We start from the raw sequence: 21897 nt of genomic DNA on the forward strand, positions 1-21897 counted from the left end.
GGACTGTGTAAGAGTAGAGAAAGTCAACTACCTTGCTTCAAGTCTCTGCCACAGCAGTTTTCCAAGATAATGAACCATAACCTGGAAATGTCAGCTAAGATAAATCCTTCCATCCCAAGTTGCTTTTTGTCAAGTATTTTATCACGGCAATGGGAAGAAAACTAAAATAAATGTCTTCTGTAATTGCTCTACACTTTATTTTTTTTTGAGGTGGTCTTACTTGTTCAGCTAGGCTGGCTGGCCAGGGAACTGTAGGGATCCTCTGTTTCTGCCTCCGTAGAGCTGAGATTATGGGTGTGCACCACTGCACCCAGCTGTTTATGTAGGTGCTTGAGATTGAGCTCATGCTTCTGCAGAAGCTGAGCCATACCCCTGTCCTGGCGTTATATTATTTATGAGACATAATGTAGTCAATGATTTGTCTATGCTGTTCGTGTAAACCCAGTAAGCCCTGTAAAGAGGAAAGCCTGGTGGTGAGGATCTGTCCAGTATCTCTAAGAAATGGACTGCCTTATTTATCTACAGCAAGAGGCTATATTGTAGCTGTCTTTGAGAGAGTAATAGAGGTTTGGGGAAAGCACTTAAGAGTAAATGTGAGAAAATCAACTAGACACCTATAGAGATAGTGAATAACACATGGACACAGCCATAAAGTGCAAGTGCAGTTCTGGCGCATAAGTTTCAAAAAGAAGTCACTAATTTAAGAAAGCAAAGGTTTTGCTGGGATTTACTGGAGACAGAACAAAAATCTATACCTGGACAACCCAAGCTGTGCAAGTTAGATTTGGCCTTACATCTCTGAGGCGTGGGATCTGGGCCTGCCCCACGTTCCTTCTTCATGGTGGCCACTCCTGTAACAGACCCGGTAACACAGATGGGCCGCCAGGTGCTGACCTGTGTCACCCACTAATTTTTTCTGGGTCTCTCTTGGATATCAGTTACTAGAGAACCACATGGATCAGAACAAATGGCAACATTATACTTGACATTTCGGAAGCTTGGGAGCTCCATCCATCCATCTATCCCTCATCTTTATCCATCCATCCATCATCATCATCCATCCATCATCATCATCCATCCATCCATCATCATCCATCCATCCATCATCATCCATCCTTCCATCCATCCATCCATCCATCATCCATCCATCCTTCCATCCATCCATCCATCCATCCATCCATCCATCATCCATCCATCCATCATCATCCATCCATTCATCCTTCCATCCATCCATCCATCCATCCATCCTTCCATCCATCCATCATCATCCATCCATCCATCCTTCCATCCATCCATCATCATCCATCCATCCATCCTTCCTTCCATCCATCCATCCATCCTTCTATCCATCCATCATCATCCATCCATTCATCCTTCCATCCATCCATTCATCCTTCCATCCATCCATCTATCATCATCCATCCATCATCATCCATCCATCCATCCTTCCATCCATCCATTTACTCATCCATCCATCCATCCATCCTTCCATCCATCCATCTACTCATCCATCCATCCATCCACCCACCCATCATCCATTTATTAGCCAGGTCCTGCCAGCCCTAGCTAACCAGGAACTTACTATGTTGGCTACACTGCCCTTTAACTTGCTATGACTTTTCAACATCTGATCCAAAAGTGATGGGATCTCAAGTATACAGTACTATGCCCCACTCTATACTTGACTGTGTGTGCTCATGTATGTGTGTGTTCATGTACATGTGTGTGTGCGCCTGTGTGCACTTGCATGTGGAGTCATAGGCGGACGTTCCATGCCATGCTCAATCACTCTCCGCAGAATTTTCTGAGTCAGGCTCTCTCCTGAACCCAGGGCTCACAGATATGGCTGGAGGGGCTGCTCAGCAAGCCCAGGGATCCTCCAGTCTCCATCCCCCAGTGTACACTGCCATACTCCAGTGTTTACTCTCTTTTTATTTTCTGGAACTGAGGACTAAACCCAGGGCCTTGGCTTGCTAGGCAAGCATTCTACCTCCAGTGTTTATCCTTATATTTTTGGTTGTGAGCTTTGCCTTTAATGGCTGAGCCGTCTCTCAAGCCCAAGTGGTTTTTTTTTCCTTAAAAAACATTTGCCTTTTCATTGGGAATAGACTCTTTGCTGGGCAGTGGTTGTGCATGCCTTTAATCCCAGCACTCAGGAGGGAGAGGCAAGCAGATCTCTGCGTTTAAGGCTATTGGTCTACAGACTGTGTTCCATGACAGCCAGGGTTACACAGAAAAACCTGGTCTCATAAAACCAAAAACAAAACCATAAAAACAAAAACAAAACAACCCCAAACCCCACACAAAAGATACTTCTCTCCTACAATATATCCCGATTACAGTTTGCCCTCCTTCTACTCCTTTCAGCCCCACACACCTCAAATCTGGACATACTCAGCTTTTTATGTGGGTGCTGGGGCTCCAAACTCAGGTCCTCATGCTTGCACAGCAAATACTTTACTGACAGAGCCCTCTTCCCAGCCCCAAAGCTGATACTTTTCATTTAAAAAATGTCCCTGTGGGCTGAGGGTGATAGCTCCCGCTAGACCCCTTTCCATCCCCAGCATGGCCCAGAAAGAAATGTACCCGTCCTATTTCAGAACTGATGAGGCTGTTTGTGCTCAGCTTCTTAAGCGTAGTTCTCTCATCCATGTACCCGCTAGCAAACGAACATTTCTCATAGAGGTATAACTGTGTTGTGTATGAGCACACAAGTGTGGAATATTGTCTTGTGTCCTCCTTCACTGTGACTCAAGTAGAAATCAGACAAGAAGCAGCTCCTTCTGTTTGACTTGTCTGATAACCAAGCCTCCATTAGACCCCAATAAACACTATTTGAGGGGTGGGGCAGGATGGAAATATCCACTCTCAAGTCCCATTTCTTTTTGTTTCCTCCAAGATAGATTAGGTCTGGTCTGAAACAAAACCAAAGTTGTTGAGTGGTCCTTAGTAGAAAGTGACCATTTGTTACTGTACTCATTGCTGTGACAAAATGCCTGGCAAAAGCGACTTAAGGAGGAAGGTCTACTTTGGCTCACAGTCTGAAGGTACAGTCCAACACCGTGGGAAGGCATGGCCGCAGGAGTGGTGCTCACATTGCATCCACAGGGGAGAAGCAGACAGAGACAAATGCTAGGCTCTGTTACCCTGTCTATTCAGCCCAAGTCTCCAGCCCATGGAATGGCACTGCCCATATCCAGGCGGGTCCTCCTGCTTCAGTTAACCCCAAATCCCCCCAAAATAACCCTAAAATGCCCAGAGGTGTGTCTTCTTGGTGATTCTAGAGTCTGTCAAGTTGGTGATATTCATTTTTACACAAACCAAGAATAAGCCATGGGATTAGAGGTTAGAGTGTCAACTCCATTTCTGGCTTCTGTGGGACGGAAGGAAGCTGGAGCCATTCAGTAATGTACCAAGCAGTCAGCCAATCAGGAAACGTCTAGAGGATGTGGCTTTGCTGAGCATCCTTGGCTGGTGTCATGAGGTAAGACGAGGAAGCCGTACATACGTAGATGTGGAACTGGCCGATCTTGCCCCGTATGTCATATGCATACATGCCTGCCTCCACCCAGAGCATGTGCACAGCCTCCCACTATAGCCACCCCATACACGCCCAGATTTAGATGTTTCCCAACTCTCCAGCTCATTAGCAGTCTGCTCATGCATTTCCCCCCCTTTATGAAAACCTGCAGTCAGAGTCACAGCTCTGTGTAGAGACTCTGCAGCTGAGGGCATAGGGGAAGCCCCAGCTGGTTAGCTTGGTAGGTGGTGTGGAAGCCCGGAGCTCCCAGCTGCTGCCCGAAGCTTGGAGCTGTTCTAGAGTCTATGCCCTTGACTTGTAAGGTCTGTGCTAATTCCAATTAATTAGTGTCTGAATTTCACTGCAAAGACGGTCCCATAATAGAAGCCGGTCTGACACAACAAACACAAACTTGAAAATCAGCAGGAGTGGCCAGTGCTCCAGGTCACAGAGTGGACGCAGAATGATCTCCATCAGCAGATGAAGATGTGCACACAGACCACAGCCTTTGCCCAGGGCTGTCCTATGCACACACAGTAAGACCCAGGAGCTCACATGGGGCAGGACTTTTTTTAAATGTATTTAGTGTGTGTGTGCATGTATGCGTACATGCTTACATGTATGTGTGTGTCTCATCACATGTTCATGTGTCTGTAGATGCCAAAGGTCACTTTCGGCTTCTTGGTGATTCTAGAGCCTGTCAAGTTGGTGATATTCATTTTTACACAAACCAAGAATAAGCCATGGGATTAAAGGCTAGAGTGTCATCTCCATTTCTGGCTTCTGTGGGATGGAAGGAAGCTGGAGACATTCAATAATTTTCTCAGTCACCTCTGCCTTGAGACAGGGTCTTTCACCGAACCTGGAGCTCATTGATTCAGTTAGACGGGCTCCCGTTTCTGCCTCCCCAGTCCTGAGATTATAGGCACATGCCACTAGAGGTGGCTTTTTACATAGGTGCTAAGGATCCAAACTCAGGGTCTCATGCTTATGCTGCAAGTGCTCTAACCACTGAGACATCCAAGCACAAGGCAGAAGCATTCTCCTATGTTCCCAAGACGGTTATCATGGGAAAACCTTTGAGCAACAGGCCAGTAACAGATAATTAAGGCTTTCATGTACTCTGAATCCATCCAGAACATCTTAACCAATAGGAGTAGACTATACCCAAGCATGTCACTGCCAACTTTAAGCGAAGGGTGGATGAATGATATTTTGGGAGGTTCTCAGAGGGTTATGACTGCATGAAGTGAGGACATGACCGCTCTGAGGTACGGTTGAGGGGAAGGTTTTATTGTAGATAGGAGAGAGATATAGCCCTAGGCATATGGAAGCATCCAGAGTGGGGAGAGACAGTTGTGGACTGAACTGAGCCGTGAGAGGTGGGGTTGGGAACTGAGGGAGAAAGTGAAGAGCATGTGGGAAGAGGAGACCAGGAGAGAGGGACAAGAGAGTGTAGAGAGTACCCAAATGGCAGAGTCATATAGGTCTCAGAAGCTGGGGGAAGGTGTGAGCTTGTTAGCCTTCCTTCTAGGCTCTGCCCAACAGTTTGATGAACAACAGCCAGGTGGGTGTCTGGTATGCTATAAAGTGACTGGCCTCTCCTGTGCTCTGACCCTTTTCTCTCTCTCTGACCCCCACTTCTCTGGCCTCTCTCCCTCTCCCCTCTCTCTCTCTTTCCCTCTATCCCCTCTTTTTCCTTCCCCTTACCCCCTCTAAGTGTTTCCTGTTGGCCTCTTCCCTTCTTTCTCTCTCTCCTCTCTCTCTCTCAGTCCTTCTTGTCTCCTCTCTTTCTCTGCCTCTACTTTTCAACCCCTCTTCCCAGGCTCCCCCCAAACTTTCATTTTATACTAGACCTACTTTATGGCTGGTACCTGGCGGGACAAAGGGAGCCTCAGCATAGGCCCACTAAGGCACCCCCTCCCACTGCACCATACTGGGTTTTACAGAACTTATCAGAAAGGAAGTTTAGGGTAGGGTGGGGTGGGTAAAGCTGAGTGGAGCCTTAGCACTGAGTGACCCTGGTGATCAGCCTGTGCTTTGGTATGCTAATAGCACCACCTTTAAGTCATTTGTCCTGAGTTACTTTTGGATCAGGAAATACCCCGTGGGGACAAACCAAAGAGAGAAGGAGCAATGGAAATGGGGACCAGTCCTGAGTCACCTTGCAATGGAAATGGAACAGGGAAATTGGCACCAAGTCACTTACACCACAGAATTATTGGACATTAACAACGGCCACAGTAAATGGAGCTTGTACAGGACAGGAGAGATGGGGAGGGTGGTGTTTGTGAGTGAGGAGCAGTTTTGAACAATTGGTAAAATTGTGATCAAGAGAGAATTGCTCCTGAGAAAGAGGACCAGGTCAGTCTTTCTCCATCAGAAGAGCTTTGCCCCTTTGATGCGCAAATCATGACTTGGTCAAACCCATCTTCTTCCACTTTGCTCTGAGGAGGAAGACGGGCAGCCTGATAACCATGGGGGATGGCGTCAGATTGTTCACTCCTTATTATGTCTTTGTCAGAAGTAGTTTTATTGAAAGAATCCTCTCCCGATGCCTCATGGTCTGAGCCTTCCAGCCAGCTCAGTAAATTAGGTTTTCTCTGTTTTTCAGGCCGCTAAGAATTAGACTGCTGGAGAAGCCAGGTGATGCTAATTGGGTCTTTAAATGATTGAACAATTAATCACTCTTTAACGCCTTAGGAACCTGGTTTTTGTTTTTTTGTTTTTTGTTTTTTGTTTTTTTGCCACGTTCAATAGGGCAAGATGCTTTGGGGGACACAGGGTCACCCCAGGACTGTGATCCTGCCATTGCAGCACTAGAAGGAAAGACAGGATCAAAGCTTAGAACGACAATGCTTTTGTTTGTTTTGTTGTTTTTGAGACAGGGTCTTAGGTGTCCCACACTGGTTTTGAACATGCTATGTGGCCAAGGATGACCTCGGACTTTGACTTGTGTCTATGTGGTTGGTGTATGTGTGTATGTGCATGCTTGCACGTGTGTGCAGATGTATGCATGTGAATGTGGAGGCTGAGGTGTCTTCCTTGATCACACACCACATTAGTCATTCTTTGAACTTGGAGCGCACTAATTTGGCTAGTCTAGCTATCTTGTTTGCTCCAGGCATTCCCTACCTCCATTTTCAGGGAGCTAAAACTACAGACAGACCACCATGCCCCGGCAGCTTTTGTGGGGGCACAGCCCTTCCATTCACTAAATCACTCCTTCATATACACCTTCTGAGACAAGCTCATGTATCCCAGGCTGGCCTTGAACTCACTATGGGGCTGAGTCACTGTAAACTAATCTTCCCTCTTGCTCCACAAAAGTTTAGATTGCAGATACACACCACCACAGCCAGTTTTATTCTGTGCTGGGAACTGAACCCAAGGCTGGACTTTGAATCCTACTGTTTCAACCTTCCTAAAGCTAGGGTTACAAGTGTGCACCACCAAGACTGGTCTTATCCCATGCTGGGGATTGAACCTAGGGCCTCATGTGTTCCAGGCAAGCACTCTACGAACTGAGCTACAACGCTAGCCTTCAAGGTGACAGTGTTTACTGATGAAGATCTCTGCTGCTAATGCATAGGATATGCCACAGAACCATCTAGAATTTTATAGAGGGGATTAAGTCAGAGCCTACATACCTTGTTTTCTCAGATAATGCAAACACGCCCTCCTGTTTTAACTGAGTAAGTGGTATGAGGCATACTTAGGCATTTATTGGCACCTACTGTATACTTGGCTGAGGTAGGCACTGAGGGCTCAGTGTCAGGAGTCATGTCAGGTGGTCATGAGGCTACACAGTCTCAGGGATGGAAGCATCCAGCTTCAAAGCAGAGAGACCCATAACAGAAGAGGCAGTGTTGCTCTTCCTGTGGTGGAGTTACAAAAAACATAGGAGCTTTATTTTCTTGCGAGTCTCTCTTCTACTGGGCTCAGTCTGGAACTGAAGAAACGCTGGCTGATTCTGTTCCATGACAACCCTGTGAAGTCAGTGCTGTCATGTCCCGTCTGTAAGCTGAGCCAACGGAGGTAGAGGAGCAAGGTAACCTGCTCCAAGTCCCACGGTAAGGTGGGGCGGGACTATGGTCAGCCTGACTCGTGACGGTTCTGCTGTAATCAACAGCCTTGTTACCAGTGATATGGGCATGAAGCGTCACTCAGCCAACTTCTACCTGAGGCAAAGCTTCCTGCTAGAATGATCAACCACGGAGCAAACGAGCGTGGGCACATCCCACTGGGTCTTTGAACAGTTCTCTGTAAATGCTCAACAGATAAATAGATGTGTGAGTGTGTTGTGCACGTGTGTGTGTGCATGTGAGTATGTATGTGTGTGTGTAATATGTGTATGTGTGCACGTGTGTGTGCATTTGTGTATGTGTGTGTGTGCATGTGGGTGTGTACATGTGTGTGTGCATGTGAGTGTGTGTGTGCTTGTGTGTATGTGTGTGTGCATGTGGGTGTGTGCATGTGCGCACGTGTATATGTGTGTACTTGTGCGTGTGTATGTGTGTGTGCATATGTGTGTGTGTGTGTGTGTGTTCAGGTGTGTATACCTGTGTATGAAGGGCAGGGGTCAACATTAATATTATACTTCAGGAGCTGTCAATGCTTTTACTTGTATTATGGGGTCTTTCTCAGGATAGGAGCTCACCAATTAGTCTACACTAGCTGAGCAGTGGGCTCCAGGGACCCTCCCTCTTTTTTTCTTTAATGTGGGTTTTAGGGATCAAACTCCTGTCCTTGTGCTTGCCAGGTGCAGACTTTACCAACTGAGCCATCTCCCAGCCCTAATTCCTATATTTAACGAAGTGGCTTTTAACTGAAGTGGAAGAAAAGGGGACTCAGGCTCTCTCAGGCTTTTGAAGGACACTGTTTGGGTCTAAGTACCTCTCAGTCTCTTTGGCAATATTCACTTTTTCTTCCTTATGCATTTATTTGCTATCTAAGTAATCATGGAAATGTGACCGTGCTGGACTAGAAGTTTCTCCGAGAAGCACACAATGCCCTCCATTTCGGAATTGTGGCTATCATCATCACTCTGGCCACTGCTGGTGCTGTGGTGTCCCCAGATCTCTGTATGTATGTCAGTGTGACTTGTCTTTGTGGTATGTGTCAGTGTGGCTTTGTGGTGTGTGTGTATGTGTGTGTGAGTGAGTGAGTGTGTGTGTGTTTCTATGTGTGTGTGAGTATGTGTGTGTGAGTGTGTGTATGTGTGTGTTTGTGTGTGTGTGAGTATGTGTGTGTGAGTGTGTGTATGTGTGTGTATGTGTGTGTTTGTGTGTGTTTGTATGTGTGTGTGAGTGAGTGTATGAGAGTGTGTGAGTCTATGTGTGTGTGTTTGTATGTGTGTGTGTGAGTGTGTGTGTATGTGTGTGTGAGTATGAGTGTGTGTGCTTGTATGTATGTGTTTGTATGTGTGTGTGAGTGAGTGTGTATGTGAGTATATGTGTCTCTCTGTGTGTGTTTGTATATGTCTGTGTGTGAGTGTGTGTGAGTGAGTATGTGTGAATAAGTGTGTGTGTGTGAGTGAGTGTGTATGTGTGAATAAGTGTGTGTGAGTATGTGTGTCTCTGTATGTGTGTGTGTATGTGTGTGTTTGTGTGTGTGTGTCTGTGTGTGTTTGTATATGTGTGTGAGTGTGTGTATGAGTGTGTGTGAGTGTGTGCGTGTGAGTGTATGTGGTGTGCGTTTATGTGCAAGCACACATGTGCACGTGGAGTCCAGAGAACAGCTTATATAAAGTGACCTGTTTCTTCCCATCTTTCTGTCAGATATGGGGATTGAACTCAGATCACAAGACTTGTGTGACAGGTTCCTTTACCCACCAAGTCTTCTCACTGACTCTACCCATCTCATTTTCTGAGACAGAGTCTGAACAGAGGCCAAACCTGAACCTTAGCAATTCAGCGAGACTGGCTGCCCAGGAAGCTCTAGGGATTGGCCGGTCTCTGCCTTCCCACCTCCAGGATTACAGGCACATGCTATCACACCCTGTGTTTCATAAAGGCATTGGACATCGCTATGCAAGCCCTCATACCTGCCTGGCAAGCATTTCACTGATTGAACCATCTCCCCAGTCCCAAGAGCTCTCCAGATGCAGCAATATACCACTCTCCCCATTCATTCCGACTTGGAAGAGTACTGTGTTTATTACACCAGCAACTCCCAGGGGCCTACAGCCTTCTGAATCAGTTCCGCAGCCTGCGGCACCCAAATTGGTTTGAATCACAGATCTGCAAATATTTCTATCTCTAGCAATGAGGTGTTTCACCATCGCAAAAAGCCTATTATTTTATACATACGGCAATGTTTGCTAAAAAATGTATTTTACTTAGAGGAAATCAAATAAGTATATAGTGGGGAAGATATGTAAATCAGCAGAACATAAAAACGGTGCAGAATAAAAAAAATGTGCTGTATTGGAAGTATGCAACTGGGTTGGTGCTGACGGAGCCTTTATGAACTGCTAACACTTATTTATTTGATACCCAGACTGGATGATCTAAGAGTTCTCCAAGGTAGTTTAAAAAAAATGTGAATAGCATGGAGAATTATGAGAATTCACTGGCTGTGTTCTCCAACATCGTCAAAGTGATTTTTTTTTCTTTGAAATCTTGAGCTGAGGTGGGCAGCAGAGCTGGGCTTTTGATAGGTGTATGTTTATTCCTACAACACACGCTGAAGGTAAGAGAGGAGTAGAGGCCTAAAGCATGTAATCATCAATGGATTCCTACACGCTTTCAGCCAACAACCACTCAATGTGTTCTCACTGGGGTTGGGCACCTGTGGGTAAGCTAGGCACCTAGAAGGCAAACATTTATTTACGCCGAGGGACTTCTGAGAGGAAAGGGTTTGGATGGTAGCCCTCTCTCTTCCAATGTGGCTGATGATATGAGGAGGATGGGCCAGGACAAATTGGGAGGCACCTATGACTGAATGACAGGAAAGCATTTGGGGACTGAATGCTAAAGGATACATGAGCAGGAGGAACCCATGGGTGACACCAGCAGGGGACACAAGCTGCACCATGGAGGCGGTAGGAAGCTGATGATAGGGCATGACTGAGAGAGCTCAGGGGTCTCAGGGCTTCAGTCTTGACAGGAGAGGTGGAGGGGACCCATAGGCCCGAACGCTGCTCTTAAGGTCTGTACTGGGCTCAAGGATCATCATGGCTAATAAGGGTGACTTTGCTCCCCAGGGATGATCAGTGTCTAAGGGGAATTGGAGTCACACTGGAGGGGGTAGATAGGAGGAAGAACGGGACTGTTTCAGTTTCAGTTTCAGAATGTACATTAGGACTTTCTGGACTGGGTGCTGCACATCACTAATCCCCCATCCCCACCCCTGTGTGTGTGCACACATGCACGTGCTCATATGTGAAAGTTAGAGGTTCACACAGGTATCTCCCTCCATCACTCTCTACCTCGTTATTTGAGACAGCAACTGTTACTTAACCGGTACTAAACAGTGCTGATAAACTACCTGGCCAGCAAGCCCTTGTGATCCACTTGTCTGTCCCTCCCAAGTGCTGGGATCATAGGTATCCGTTGTACCCACTTTTAATATTGTTGCTACACATCCAAATGCAGTGCGTGCATGCATGCATGACAAGTGTTCTACCCATGGACCACATCCCAGCCCTGCCATTAAACTTTGATTGTTTGTATCTTTTAGGCATGTGTGAGTGTGTGTGGGTGCTGGCAGAGGTCAGAAGAGGGTGTCAGATCCCCTGGAGCTGGAGTTACAGGCAGTCATGAGATCACCAATGTAGGAGCTAAGATAGGAACTTGAGTCCTTAGCAAGAACTGCACGTGATTTTCACTGCCGAGCCACCTCTCCGGCATAGTCATGGACCTTTTAAATTCCTCTGATTTGGAGAGCTAGCATTTGCTCGTTCTTGAGTGTATGGGACACACAGAGAAGGCCTGGCTCGGCTCTCTGCAGGCACTCTCTTCATTCTTAATCCTTTCGGCAGACACTGGGGATTCAAAGACAAATGAGACGCGGTGGGACGCAAAGTGTTCTGATGCTATTTTTAGGGGATGCCTTCTGTGTTTTAGAATCCGTCCTGCATCAAGGTGGGCAGAGCTGTAAGAAAAGTCTCTCATGGTTTCCTTCTGATGGCCCAGCATGCCCTGCAGTGGATGGAATGGGTGGGCAGATGGGCACCAGACACCAGATCCTGTCTTAGCAACTGTGAGGTTTTGGTTCTTTCTTTGCAGGTTGTATTTTCTGTTTCTGTGCTCAGGGATGGTCTGGGAGGGCATATATATATATAACATGTTGAAACAGTGGACATTGCCAGTAGGGCTTTTGGCTTCCTGCTCTGTGAGCAAAAAGGGAGCCTAGGATCTGGAGGGGCACCGTATATCAATGGCTCATGCTTGAGCCCAGGACCTACAGAGAGGTCTAAATCAGAAGCAATGGGACAGCTCTCTGAAGGACTGTGAAAGACTTAATGGGAGGTGTCATCTGGAGCTGACTTCACTTGGAGGCCTAGTTGGTGGCTTGGCTCTGGACTTTTGGATAGGGAGACCTGATATTGTCACCACTCTAATGGGCAGGCACACGGAACTCATTCCCACATAAAGGCCATGAGGTAGACAGCGTTCATGACAGGCTGTCTGTGCGGGGATATGAAGGACTCATGGGGACGGTGACCTGTGAGCACACCTATGTAAGAATGAAACATTTTGATTTTGAAGCCAAATAAAGAATGGGGCCAAAGGGTGTGGGGAGAGGTGAAGACAGGGTGGAGATATAAGGAAGAAAGGAAGGAAGGAAGGAAGGAAGGAAGGAAGGAAGGAAGGAAGGAAGGAAACAAGAGAGGAAAGATGGACTGAGGCCATAGCTCAGTTGGTAAAGTGCTTGTCTTGCAATCATGAAGGCATGAGTTTGATCACCAAAACCAGAACAATAACTTTACATATTGTGGCATATGCTTGTAATTGCAGTATTGGAGAAATAGAGGCAGGCAGATTTCTAGGGTTCCCTGACCAGTCAGAATAATCATATCAGAAGGTTCCAGGTAAGAATAAGGACCCTGTCACAACAAACAAGGTGTAGAAATGATATCTGAAATTGACCTCTGGCCTCCATGCTGCCCAGCCCTATGCCCAACATATGTACATAGACCTCTCCAAACACACACACACACACACACACACACACACACACACACACCACATATACACATAAACACACACAAACACACATACATACACACATACATACACACACATATACATACATATACACACATATACATACAAACACATATATACATATACACAATACACACACAAACACACACGTATACACACATATACAAACGCATATAGACACACACACAAACATACCACACACATACACCACACACACACACACACACACAAAGAAAAGATCTTGCCATCATACACAGCTAAATGGTGGGCTGTGCTGGCCTTGGGCTGATGGCTGGGACAGCATTTGTGCAGCCATGGGTTAAGTGTGGTCATGTGGAAGTCTGGAGACAGGAGAGGCTCGGTACTCACATCACTTCTAGCCGTGCCGTTCGGGAGTCGTTCCCTCCCTCTGATACAATTTCACAGGTGTAGTCCCCGATGTCCCCTGACCACGTCTGGCTAATGACAAGTGACCCATCCTTCTCCACCACAATTCTGGAGCTGCTGGATGGTGTGATGACCGCGTTGTCCTTTTTCCAAACGTAGCTGTGGGCCAAGCAGAGGGTTGATCACAAACTGAATTGGAGAACAGAGTAAAAATTACCAAGTTAAACTTTTTTTTTTTAAAGAATGAGTTTGGGCCTGAAGAGATGGCTCAGTGGTTAACAGTGTGCCCTGCTCTTCCAGACGATCCAAGTTTGGGTCCCAGCACCCAAGTCAGGTGGCTCACAACCTAGAACTTCAGCTGTGATGATCTGACACCTTCTTCTGCCTCTGTAGACAACAGCACACGGGCAGCATACATTCACACAGACACATGGTGAGGTGGTGCCAGGCAGACGCCTCAGATAATCTATAGAAAGCTGATGGATGCTCTGTTGATGAAAGCTGGACAGTGATGGCTGCAGGAAGAGTTTAGTTGGTGTTTGCCCGTCATTCAAAAAGACCTGAGTTTAATTCCCAGAATCTACATGAAAAGTCTAGGGATGGGGACTCAGCACTAGAGGGTCAAAATCAGGTAGATCCCAAGGGCTTGCTGTTCCCCAGGTTTAGCCTAACCAATGAGCTCCTGGTTAAGTGAAAGACCCTGCTTCAAAACAAGGTGGAGGACCAGGATAACTGCTCAAGGTATAAAGCACTTTCTGTACAAGCATTAAGACTGGAGTTGAGCTCTCCAGCACCTGCCTAAAAGCCGAGTGGGTATGGTAGCCAGCCCACCTGTAATCCCAGAGGGATCCCCAGAGCAAGCTGGCTGCTAGATTAGCTGAATTGGGGTTTAGCAAGAGATCTTGTCTCTGTAAGTGAAGTAAAGAGCCCTCAAAGGCATACACCTCTGACCTCCCCATCCATGTGCAAGTAGGTGTACATGCACCTGCACATGTATATGCACATGGGAACACACACATACATACACACACACACACACACATACACACACACAGAGAGAGAGAGAGAGAGAGAGAGAGAGAGAGAGAGAGAGAGAGAGAGAGAATAAACAAATAGGACAATGAATATCTGTCTGAGCAGATAGGGACTCTGTGGGTCAGAGGCAGACCTGTCACTTACTGAACTGAACCCACCTAGCTCTCCTGTCTTGGTAATAAGCTTAAGACCCCCAGGGAGGCACCTCCACCTCCTGAGCAAAGTTCAAGGCATCTCACCACTGAAGGCCCACTGCACCGGCAGTCTATCTCTGATGCTACCTTTCTTCCTCGTTTAATCTTTATGGCCATTTTGGTACATTTTTCTTTTCCAATACAGACTCAATTAAGAGCCTGTCCAGTACTAAATGTCCCTGGGCAAGGCACTAGCGATGGCTGGATTGATGAAAGTTCTGGTTCTCTTTATTAGAAGAATTTGATCACATTTTCAAAATGTGCCAGCCCTTGCTGCCCTGCGTATTCACAACACAAATTTTCATGAATTAGTCACAGGAGGTCACCCAGCAACACAAGAGACAACAGGAGAGAGTCCACTTGAAGAGAAAGGAGAGATTGCCCTGAATATCCTGGGTCCCTCTACAGTGGGGACAGCCCAAATCCTTCACAGGAAGGCGGCCTCTTCCACTGATCACATGAAGTGCTGCAAAGGTACCATTCAAGCGGATGCCTCTGAGCTCTTAAACAACCCCATGTCCTGCTGCCTTTACAGTGACTGGATTTTTCTCTAGGTGTGAACGAGGTCTCTGGGTAGGTCTCCCAGGATTCCCTCAGTAGCCTTTAATGTTATGCTTCCTATTTGTTCCAGCCCTAGAACTCTGGAGGGACTGGGAGGGGGAGGGGAGGGAGAAATGGATGGTTTACCAAACACTTGCGCTGATGGGGTGGAGGAGGGTCAAGTGTCTGAACGCAGTCCTCAGTGTGTGCTGAGCCATCCCCTCTGCTCAGTGTGAACTCCGATTCTATCCCTGTGACTAAGTGCAGCCTTTTAGAACTAAGTCGGGGGTGACGGTGCTGTGGGATCTCTCTCTCTCTCTCTGTCTCTCCATCTACTCCCCTCCCGCTTGATTTATTTTCAGGGTTGAGTCTGAAAGGCTACAACTCCCCTGTTCCTTGAGGCAGGGCTCAGTGCTGAGGGCCACCCGTCTGCTGCCAGGCTCTTGCTTACCCGAAGTGGCTTGGTTTTGGACTTTGTTTTGTCTGTTTTGGGTTTTCAGACTGGGTCTCGACATGTAGCCCTCGTCCTGGAACTTGCTATGTAGACTCGGCTGGCCTTGAACTCAGAGGTCTGCCTGTCTCTGCCTCCCCAGTGCTGGGACGAAAGTCTATGCCACCATGCCTACCACCTTCTTATTTTTGCTTTGAGACAGTGATTCCCGTCGTGAATCATTATGTGTCTGAGGATAACTTCCTGTTTCTCACCTTCCTGTTTCCACCTCTGGTGTGCTAGGATTGCAGGCACGCGGCCCGTGTATGCAGTGCTGGGGATGGAACCCAGGGCTTCGTGTGCGTTAGTTGAGCACTGTATGACAGCCACATACCCAGCCCAAGTGCCACAGTTATCATCATCAGCTTCCGGTCTACATGATGTCCCACTTGGCATTCGGAGAATGGCCAAGTCTCCTGGCTCCCTCCTCTGCCCATGTTTCCCTTTTACTGTCTTGGATGCCTGCACGCCTTCCTTCTCTCTGCTGTACAGAAAAACTGTCCTTGCAGGGTAGAAAGCCCGTCTTAGGCATTGCAGAGCTTCCGCATCAACCCCACGGAAATCCTATTCCACCCCTCTGGATTTTTGTCTCATTAAGTATCAGCCCCCGACAAGTGCATTCTACAGACAGTGCATTAACCTTGGCAGAGAAATTACACGAAGCTCTGCTGAAGCCACGCGGTAGAGCATAGCCCACTGTAAATAATACATACGTCTGGGAATGGAAGACGGATTCCTGTGATTAATGATGGAGCTCGCCACTGGGAGACGCCATCATCAGAGAGGTCTGCTGCTAAAATCAAAGACCCCCCCCCAACTCTCCCTTCTCATCTGGACTCCCCCACCACCACCACCATTAACCCAAGGAATCTTAACCAGTCCTAAAGAACGAGAACAGTGTGAGCCACCGGAGAGAGGTCCGAGGGTCGTGGGTGGCTCCGCAGCACAGGGTGGCTGTCGTCCCCTTAATCACTACGCGGTCCTCTGGAGGGTGAACGATGGACGTTCGATCTGAAACAACACAAGTCACAGCCGGATGAAGTCAGCGGTGTGCGAGCCTGTGCCCTCGGGGATCATGAACTGGTCATCTGACATCAAAGCCTCCAAATTCCCTCTCATCTTGGCAAAAACGGGTGTAAATGGAACCGATCAGCGATGTTCAGGGAGTGGAAAACGAGCCTGGCTGGGGGCAGTAGCATCTCCCCGCTCCTAAGTCATCCCCGATCTCCGAACTCCCCAGAACAGAGAGACAAAGACCATGTGGAAACATTTAGAGTCTGGACCCTTCAGAGTGTCTCTGTGTGTGTTTTGTGGATGTCAATATCTGCGGTTGCTCCTCTGAAACTGTCTACCTTGTGTTTCTGACGGGGTCTCACTGGCCTGGAACTCACCAAGTAGGGGAGGCCTGCTGGCCTGTGAGCCCCCAGTATCTGCCTGCCTCTCAGTCCCCATCATAGGAGGACAGGCATGGCCGGCGCTCCCAGCTCTGCTATGTGGGTTCTGAGAATCCATCTCAGGGCCTCAGGCTTGCAGGTTAAGCATCGGACTGTCTGAGCTGTCTCTCCAGCCTAAAGTCTGGACTCTTAAAGCAGGAGCAGAGACGGAGAATGAGTCAGGGGGATCACAAGTTCAAGGCCAGCTCGGGCTGTGGAGTGACTTCGTGCTCTGTAGATTACAGGCTAAGTTTAAGAGCAGCAACTTATCCCTCTCTCACAAGAAAGGTAAAAAGAGGGCTGGGGATGTGGCTCGGTGGTGGAAGTCCTAGGCTTAATCCCTGGTGCTATAAACGAACACATACGTAAGTAGCAGGTAAATAATATCTACATTCTTCACTAAGATAATTATTGCCTTAAAATTTCTAGTGTCCACACAGCGCCCTGTGACTCTGGAAGTCACTTTTGTGTGTGTGGATTGATTTTATCAAAAGAACAACTCTGTGACAGTTGTCATTGATCCAACGCTTGAGAGTGAGTGTGGATACCCAGGCCCACTGTGAGTTACCCAGGACCACACTGCTGGTGAGAGACTATTGGCCGCCCCACATCCAAGGCCCCCAGAACCCACGGCTGCTATTGCAGACACCAGCTTCCCCACAGTCAGCCACACACAAGTCAGGGGACACCACTCTAGCACCACACACAGAACTAGAACTTCTATGTCCCAGGGCTTCACTTGAGGCCCAACATAATGACCTGCTAGCTGTGTATCAGGAAAAGTTCCCGAGTCTTACAGTCTTTGCCCATGAGAGGGCATGGGACTATTACAGACAGCTAGACTGAGCAACGTGGGTAAGTCTGCTGGGCACTGAGCTCAGAGTGTCGCTTAGCACAGTCCTAAGCTTAGCACAGAACCTTAGCACGGTTCTGTGGTCTTCAACAGATCAACAGAAGTTTCTGGAGCATGATCTATGGAGAGTCAGACCTCATTTTTCCCTTTTCCACAAGCTTGTGAGTGTGAAGCTAACGTTTCCCCGTGCATGGGACCCGCTTGACTCCAACCTCCAAACATAATGAAACCTGCCTGTTAGTACTTTGCAGATATCATAGGGATTTAAATAAGCTTTAAAAAAAAGGAGTCTCTTGCTGTTTCGAGAACACCTAATAAAACATTTTTAAAGGGTTATTTGGGACTAGAAAAATGGCGCAGTGGTTAAGCACGCCTATTACTCTTGTAGAGGACTGAGTTCAGTTCCCAGCACCTAGGTGAGCTGCTCGTAAGTCCAGCTTCAGAGAATGGAAAGCCCTGTTCTGGCTTCTGCAGACACCCACGCTCATGTACATAGCCTCTACCCCCCACCCCAACACGCATACATATAATTGAAAATAATCTCAAAAATTCCATTACAAGGGTCATTTATCAAAATGTACAGTGATGGTATACGAGAATGTGCAAGATATGAGTGGAAGTGGTGTGTGTGTGTGTGTGTACATTCGTGGTCATGTGTGTGCATGTGTATCTTTAGAACTGACCGTATCTTCCATTTGAAAAGTGAGCTGTTAGTAAAGGGAACTGAAGTAACGAAAGGAAAGAGCATTTACACACTGGAGGCAGGGGACATTTGGTGTCCGGATCATCACTGGACAGAAAGCAATTCTTTTTGTACTTCAAGAACCAGGGACCTACAGCTGAGGCTGGCAAAGGCTGGAGGGACAAAGGATGCTCCCACTGTTTGCTTCTACAGGAAACATCCCTGCGTAAAGCAGTTGCACATCAGATGGTATAGAAAAAGTACTTTCTGCTGTGTGTACACACATGGTTGTGTGTGTGTGTGTGTGTGTGTGTGTGTGTGTGTGTGTGCGCGTGCACATGTATGTGTACATGTGGAGGCCAGAGGTCTATGTCTGGTGTCTTTCTTAATAATTCTCCATTTTATTTCCTGAGACAGAGTCTCTTGCTGTACCCAGAGATGTACAAGATGAGACTGACTGTCGAGTGAGCCCCGGCCTCCTCCTGTATTTCTTTCTATAGCACTGGGGTTACTGGTGTATGCCTGATTTTATGTGGGTGCCGGGGATCAAACTCTTAATTGCAGACCAAGTATCTTATCGATGGAGCAATCTGCTTAGACTTCTAAATACTTTCTTTAGGATATCAATGATTAATTCAATTTTCTTATAAAATTAATCAAAACATTAGTTTAGCTATTTCAGCCAACCGGGTATAATAAGTCTCCTGATTTGAAAAAGCCGATCCATTACCGCTCTTGAAACAGCCCCAGCGAATCTCTGCATATGTCTCCTAATTATTCTTTCAGAAAGAGAAAATTTAATTACTTAACAGATTTCTATAAATTAGTTGTAAAAACAATCACTTTCTTTGGATGAAGGGAGAAAAATCTAAGGAGATTGATATCCCTGGGACACATGATACGGAGATAGGAGCAGGGTGCCCCGTAGATTCTCAGAGAATGGTCCTTACTCCACACGGTGAGCATGGCGGACGCGTTCACAGAGGCCTCCGTGTTGGTTGCATAGCAGGCATAGTTGCCAGCATCCTGGATGAAGACAGGGGCTATCCTCAGCCCCCCGGATTCCAGCAGCATGAACCTAGGGATCCGGACCGAGCCACTAGCCAGAATGTGGTTCCCTGAAGAGCAGAAGAGAGGTGCATTAGAGGCACCGCCTCCGGCAGGGCGGCGAGGGAGGGCAGCTAGGGAGGGCGGCAGCTGGTTGGAGAGTACGCCGCACCAAGGGAGCATCCTGGGTGCAAAATGCCTGAAGCGGTTTTCCCAACATCACTGAGGATCGTGAACACCAGGAACGTGCTCACTGCCTGGCACTGTGAGATTCTGTTAAACAGGTTCTCATCTGAGTGTGGAATCCTTGCCGTTGGGTGTCTGCATCTCCTGTTTACCTCACGTCCAGGGCTCAATGTCTTTAGGAGCCCCAGCGGGCAGATGGCCCTGGCTGAGGGCTTAGGTAGAGGACAGCCATACTCACACAGTTATTACTACCTTTTAACTCCCACTGACTTTGCTTATTTAAAAAAAAATGTATGTGGGTACGGCAGTGGTTCTCAACCTTTCTAATGCTGTGACCCTTTAATACGGTTTGGCATGTTGTGGCAACCCTCAACCGTGAAATTATTTTTGTTGCTACTTCATTACAGTAATTCTGTTACTGCTATAAATTATAATGTAAAGATCGATGTTTTGTGTTGGCTCTAAGTCTCTGTAAAAGGATCACTTGATTACTCAAAAGTGGACCCACAAGGTGAGAACCACTTGTGTACGGGTTGTAAGTGTATGCTTGTGCAGATGCACACGCACGGGTTCACATGTAAATGTGTGCATATGTGTAGAGGCTGTCCTTTTCATATATTTTTTTATTTTTTGAGATAAGGTTTATGGCTGAGAACTGGAGCTCATAGACTGGGCTAGACAGTCTGGCCAACAAGCCTCCAGGATCTCCTGTCTCTGCCTCACTTGTTCCGGGATGACAGGTACACAGCTTTGCAGAGTGACGCTGGGTACACAGGGGTGCTGGGGACTGAACTCACGTCTTCATGCTTATGCTCAAACACTTTACTGACTGAAGCATTTCTCCAGTCCCCAAGTTTTCTAGACGCCTGGGTTCACCTGTCTCACACCGCACCCTCGCATCTAGTTCCTGTCAGAGGTATTCAATAAACGTGACTCAGTCTTCCCTCAGTGATTGAGAAGGGGGAAAATGTGGCCAACATTCTAGTGTTTTCCACAGCAGCCATGCCGCTGCAGAGCCACCTGCCTTTCTTCCACGTGATGGCGGGCTTGGGAGCCCCGGACACCTCACACCTCAGGACAGCCGTCATCCCGTCAGTAACCGTAGTGTCCACTGGCCGCTGGGTGAAAGCAGGAGCAATATCTGTTGTGGGGAGGAGGGGGGTAACAGTGAGCTGTGGCACCGCCTCTGAGAAGCCTGCCTGGGAATCACACAGAACTCAGGACCAATCAGAGGGAAGGATCACTATGTCAAAACCCAGTAGCCATTCTGGCGAGGCTCCAACTCTGCGTTATTGACCCCTCAGGAATCACCTGTCATTATTTAGTGTCTAAAGGGATGTGGAAGCCCTATGGGAAGTTCCGGGGGTCCAGGAAGCATGTTTATCTACAGAAACCAACTGTTTTTGTCCTTTAGGTGACAGACTGTGTCAACTACAGGATGACGCGACTACACTTCCCGGGAGCACTCTGAAAGCTGAAAAACATGTTCAAGGACTCCTGTTCCATGCTGTGGCTTCTTTTTATTCATGGGGGACAGGCAGGTGGTGTGAGGGCCACACAATCCTGCGTGGAAGGAATGTAAGAGGGGCATGCTGGGGTAAAATGCAGCCAAAGTACTGGTGTTTTCCAAACTGGGCACATGGCAGTGCCACCTACTCTTTTCTACATGGTAAGATAGGTGGTTGGGGGTGGTGGTGATCAGACACCCACCATACACTCCCACATCCTCCTGCACAGCATGCGTTCTGTGCTACATAGCTGTGACACAGACCATGCCCCTTAAAGTCTACCATACTATTACCAGACCCTTCAAAGAAAACACACACACACACACACACACACACACACACACACACACACACACAAACTAACCCCAAACTATCTGGTCATCTCTGCCTCAGAACACCCTGGCCACATCCTGGAAGGTAGGCTTTAAATAATTCCAATGGATGCAAATTGAGTGTCTGGCATCAAGCCCAATATTATTTCTACCGCACAAAGCAAGACCGGTCTCCTGTGCTCTGGTGTGGAGGACAAGTGTAACTCCTGGCACGGGGGTCAAGGACAGTGACCTCCCGGTTTACCAAAACACACGCATGCATTTTAGGAACCCAGCCACCACTTCACACATGACAGGGAGCCACCAGTGCCATGCACACTCGCGCGCACACACACACACACACACACATGCACACATACACGGCCCCACCCCGGTGGCGCTCACATCTGCAGAATCAGCACTTTGCCTCCAAAAGGGTAAACTTGAAAGGTGTAATTCTGTAACGGCTAAATTCCATTTCATTTCAGAAGAACAATGTTACAGCTGCGGGAGATTAGAGAGAAAACCCGCAGATACA

General features: G+C 47.6%; 1 protein-coding gene across 4 annotated transcripts in view; it reads right to left on the minus strand.

Annotated features, from left to right (window-relative positions):
* The window catches only part of Sdk1 (sidekick cell adhesion molecule 1), a 986485-nt gene that overhangs the window by 245145 nt on the left and 719443 nt on the right, over nt 1–21897 (minus strand). For all 4 annotated transcript variants that reach the window (XM_063271861.1, XM_039089863.2, XM_039089864.2 and 1 more), the window contains 4 exons: nt 20565–20681; nt 19258–19425; nt 16248–16350; nt 13063–13239 (listed from right to left, as the gene is read on the minus strand). In XM_063271861.1, coding sequence (XP_063127931.1) covers nt 13063–13239; nt 16248–16350; nt 19258–19425; nt 20565–20681 — 565 coding nt within the window. The remainder of the gene's footprint in view (nt 1–13062; nt 13240–16247; nt 16351–19257; nt 19426–20564; nt 20682–21897) is intronic.

This window comes from Rattus norvegicus, chromosome 12 (assembly GCF_036323735.1).
Source record: "Rattus norvegicus strain BN/NHsdMcwi chromosome 12, GRCr8, whole genome shotgun sequence".
Lineage (NCBI taxonomy): Eukaryota > Metazoa > Chordata > Mammalia > Rodentia > Muridae > Rattus > Rattus norvegicus.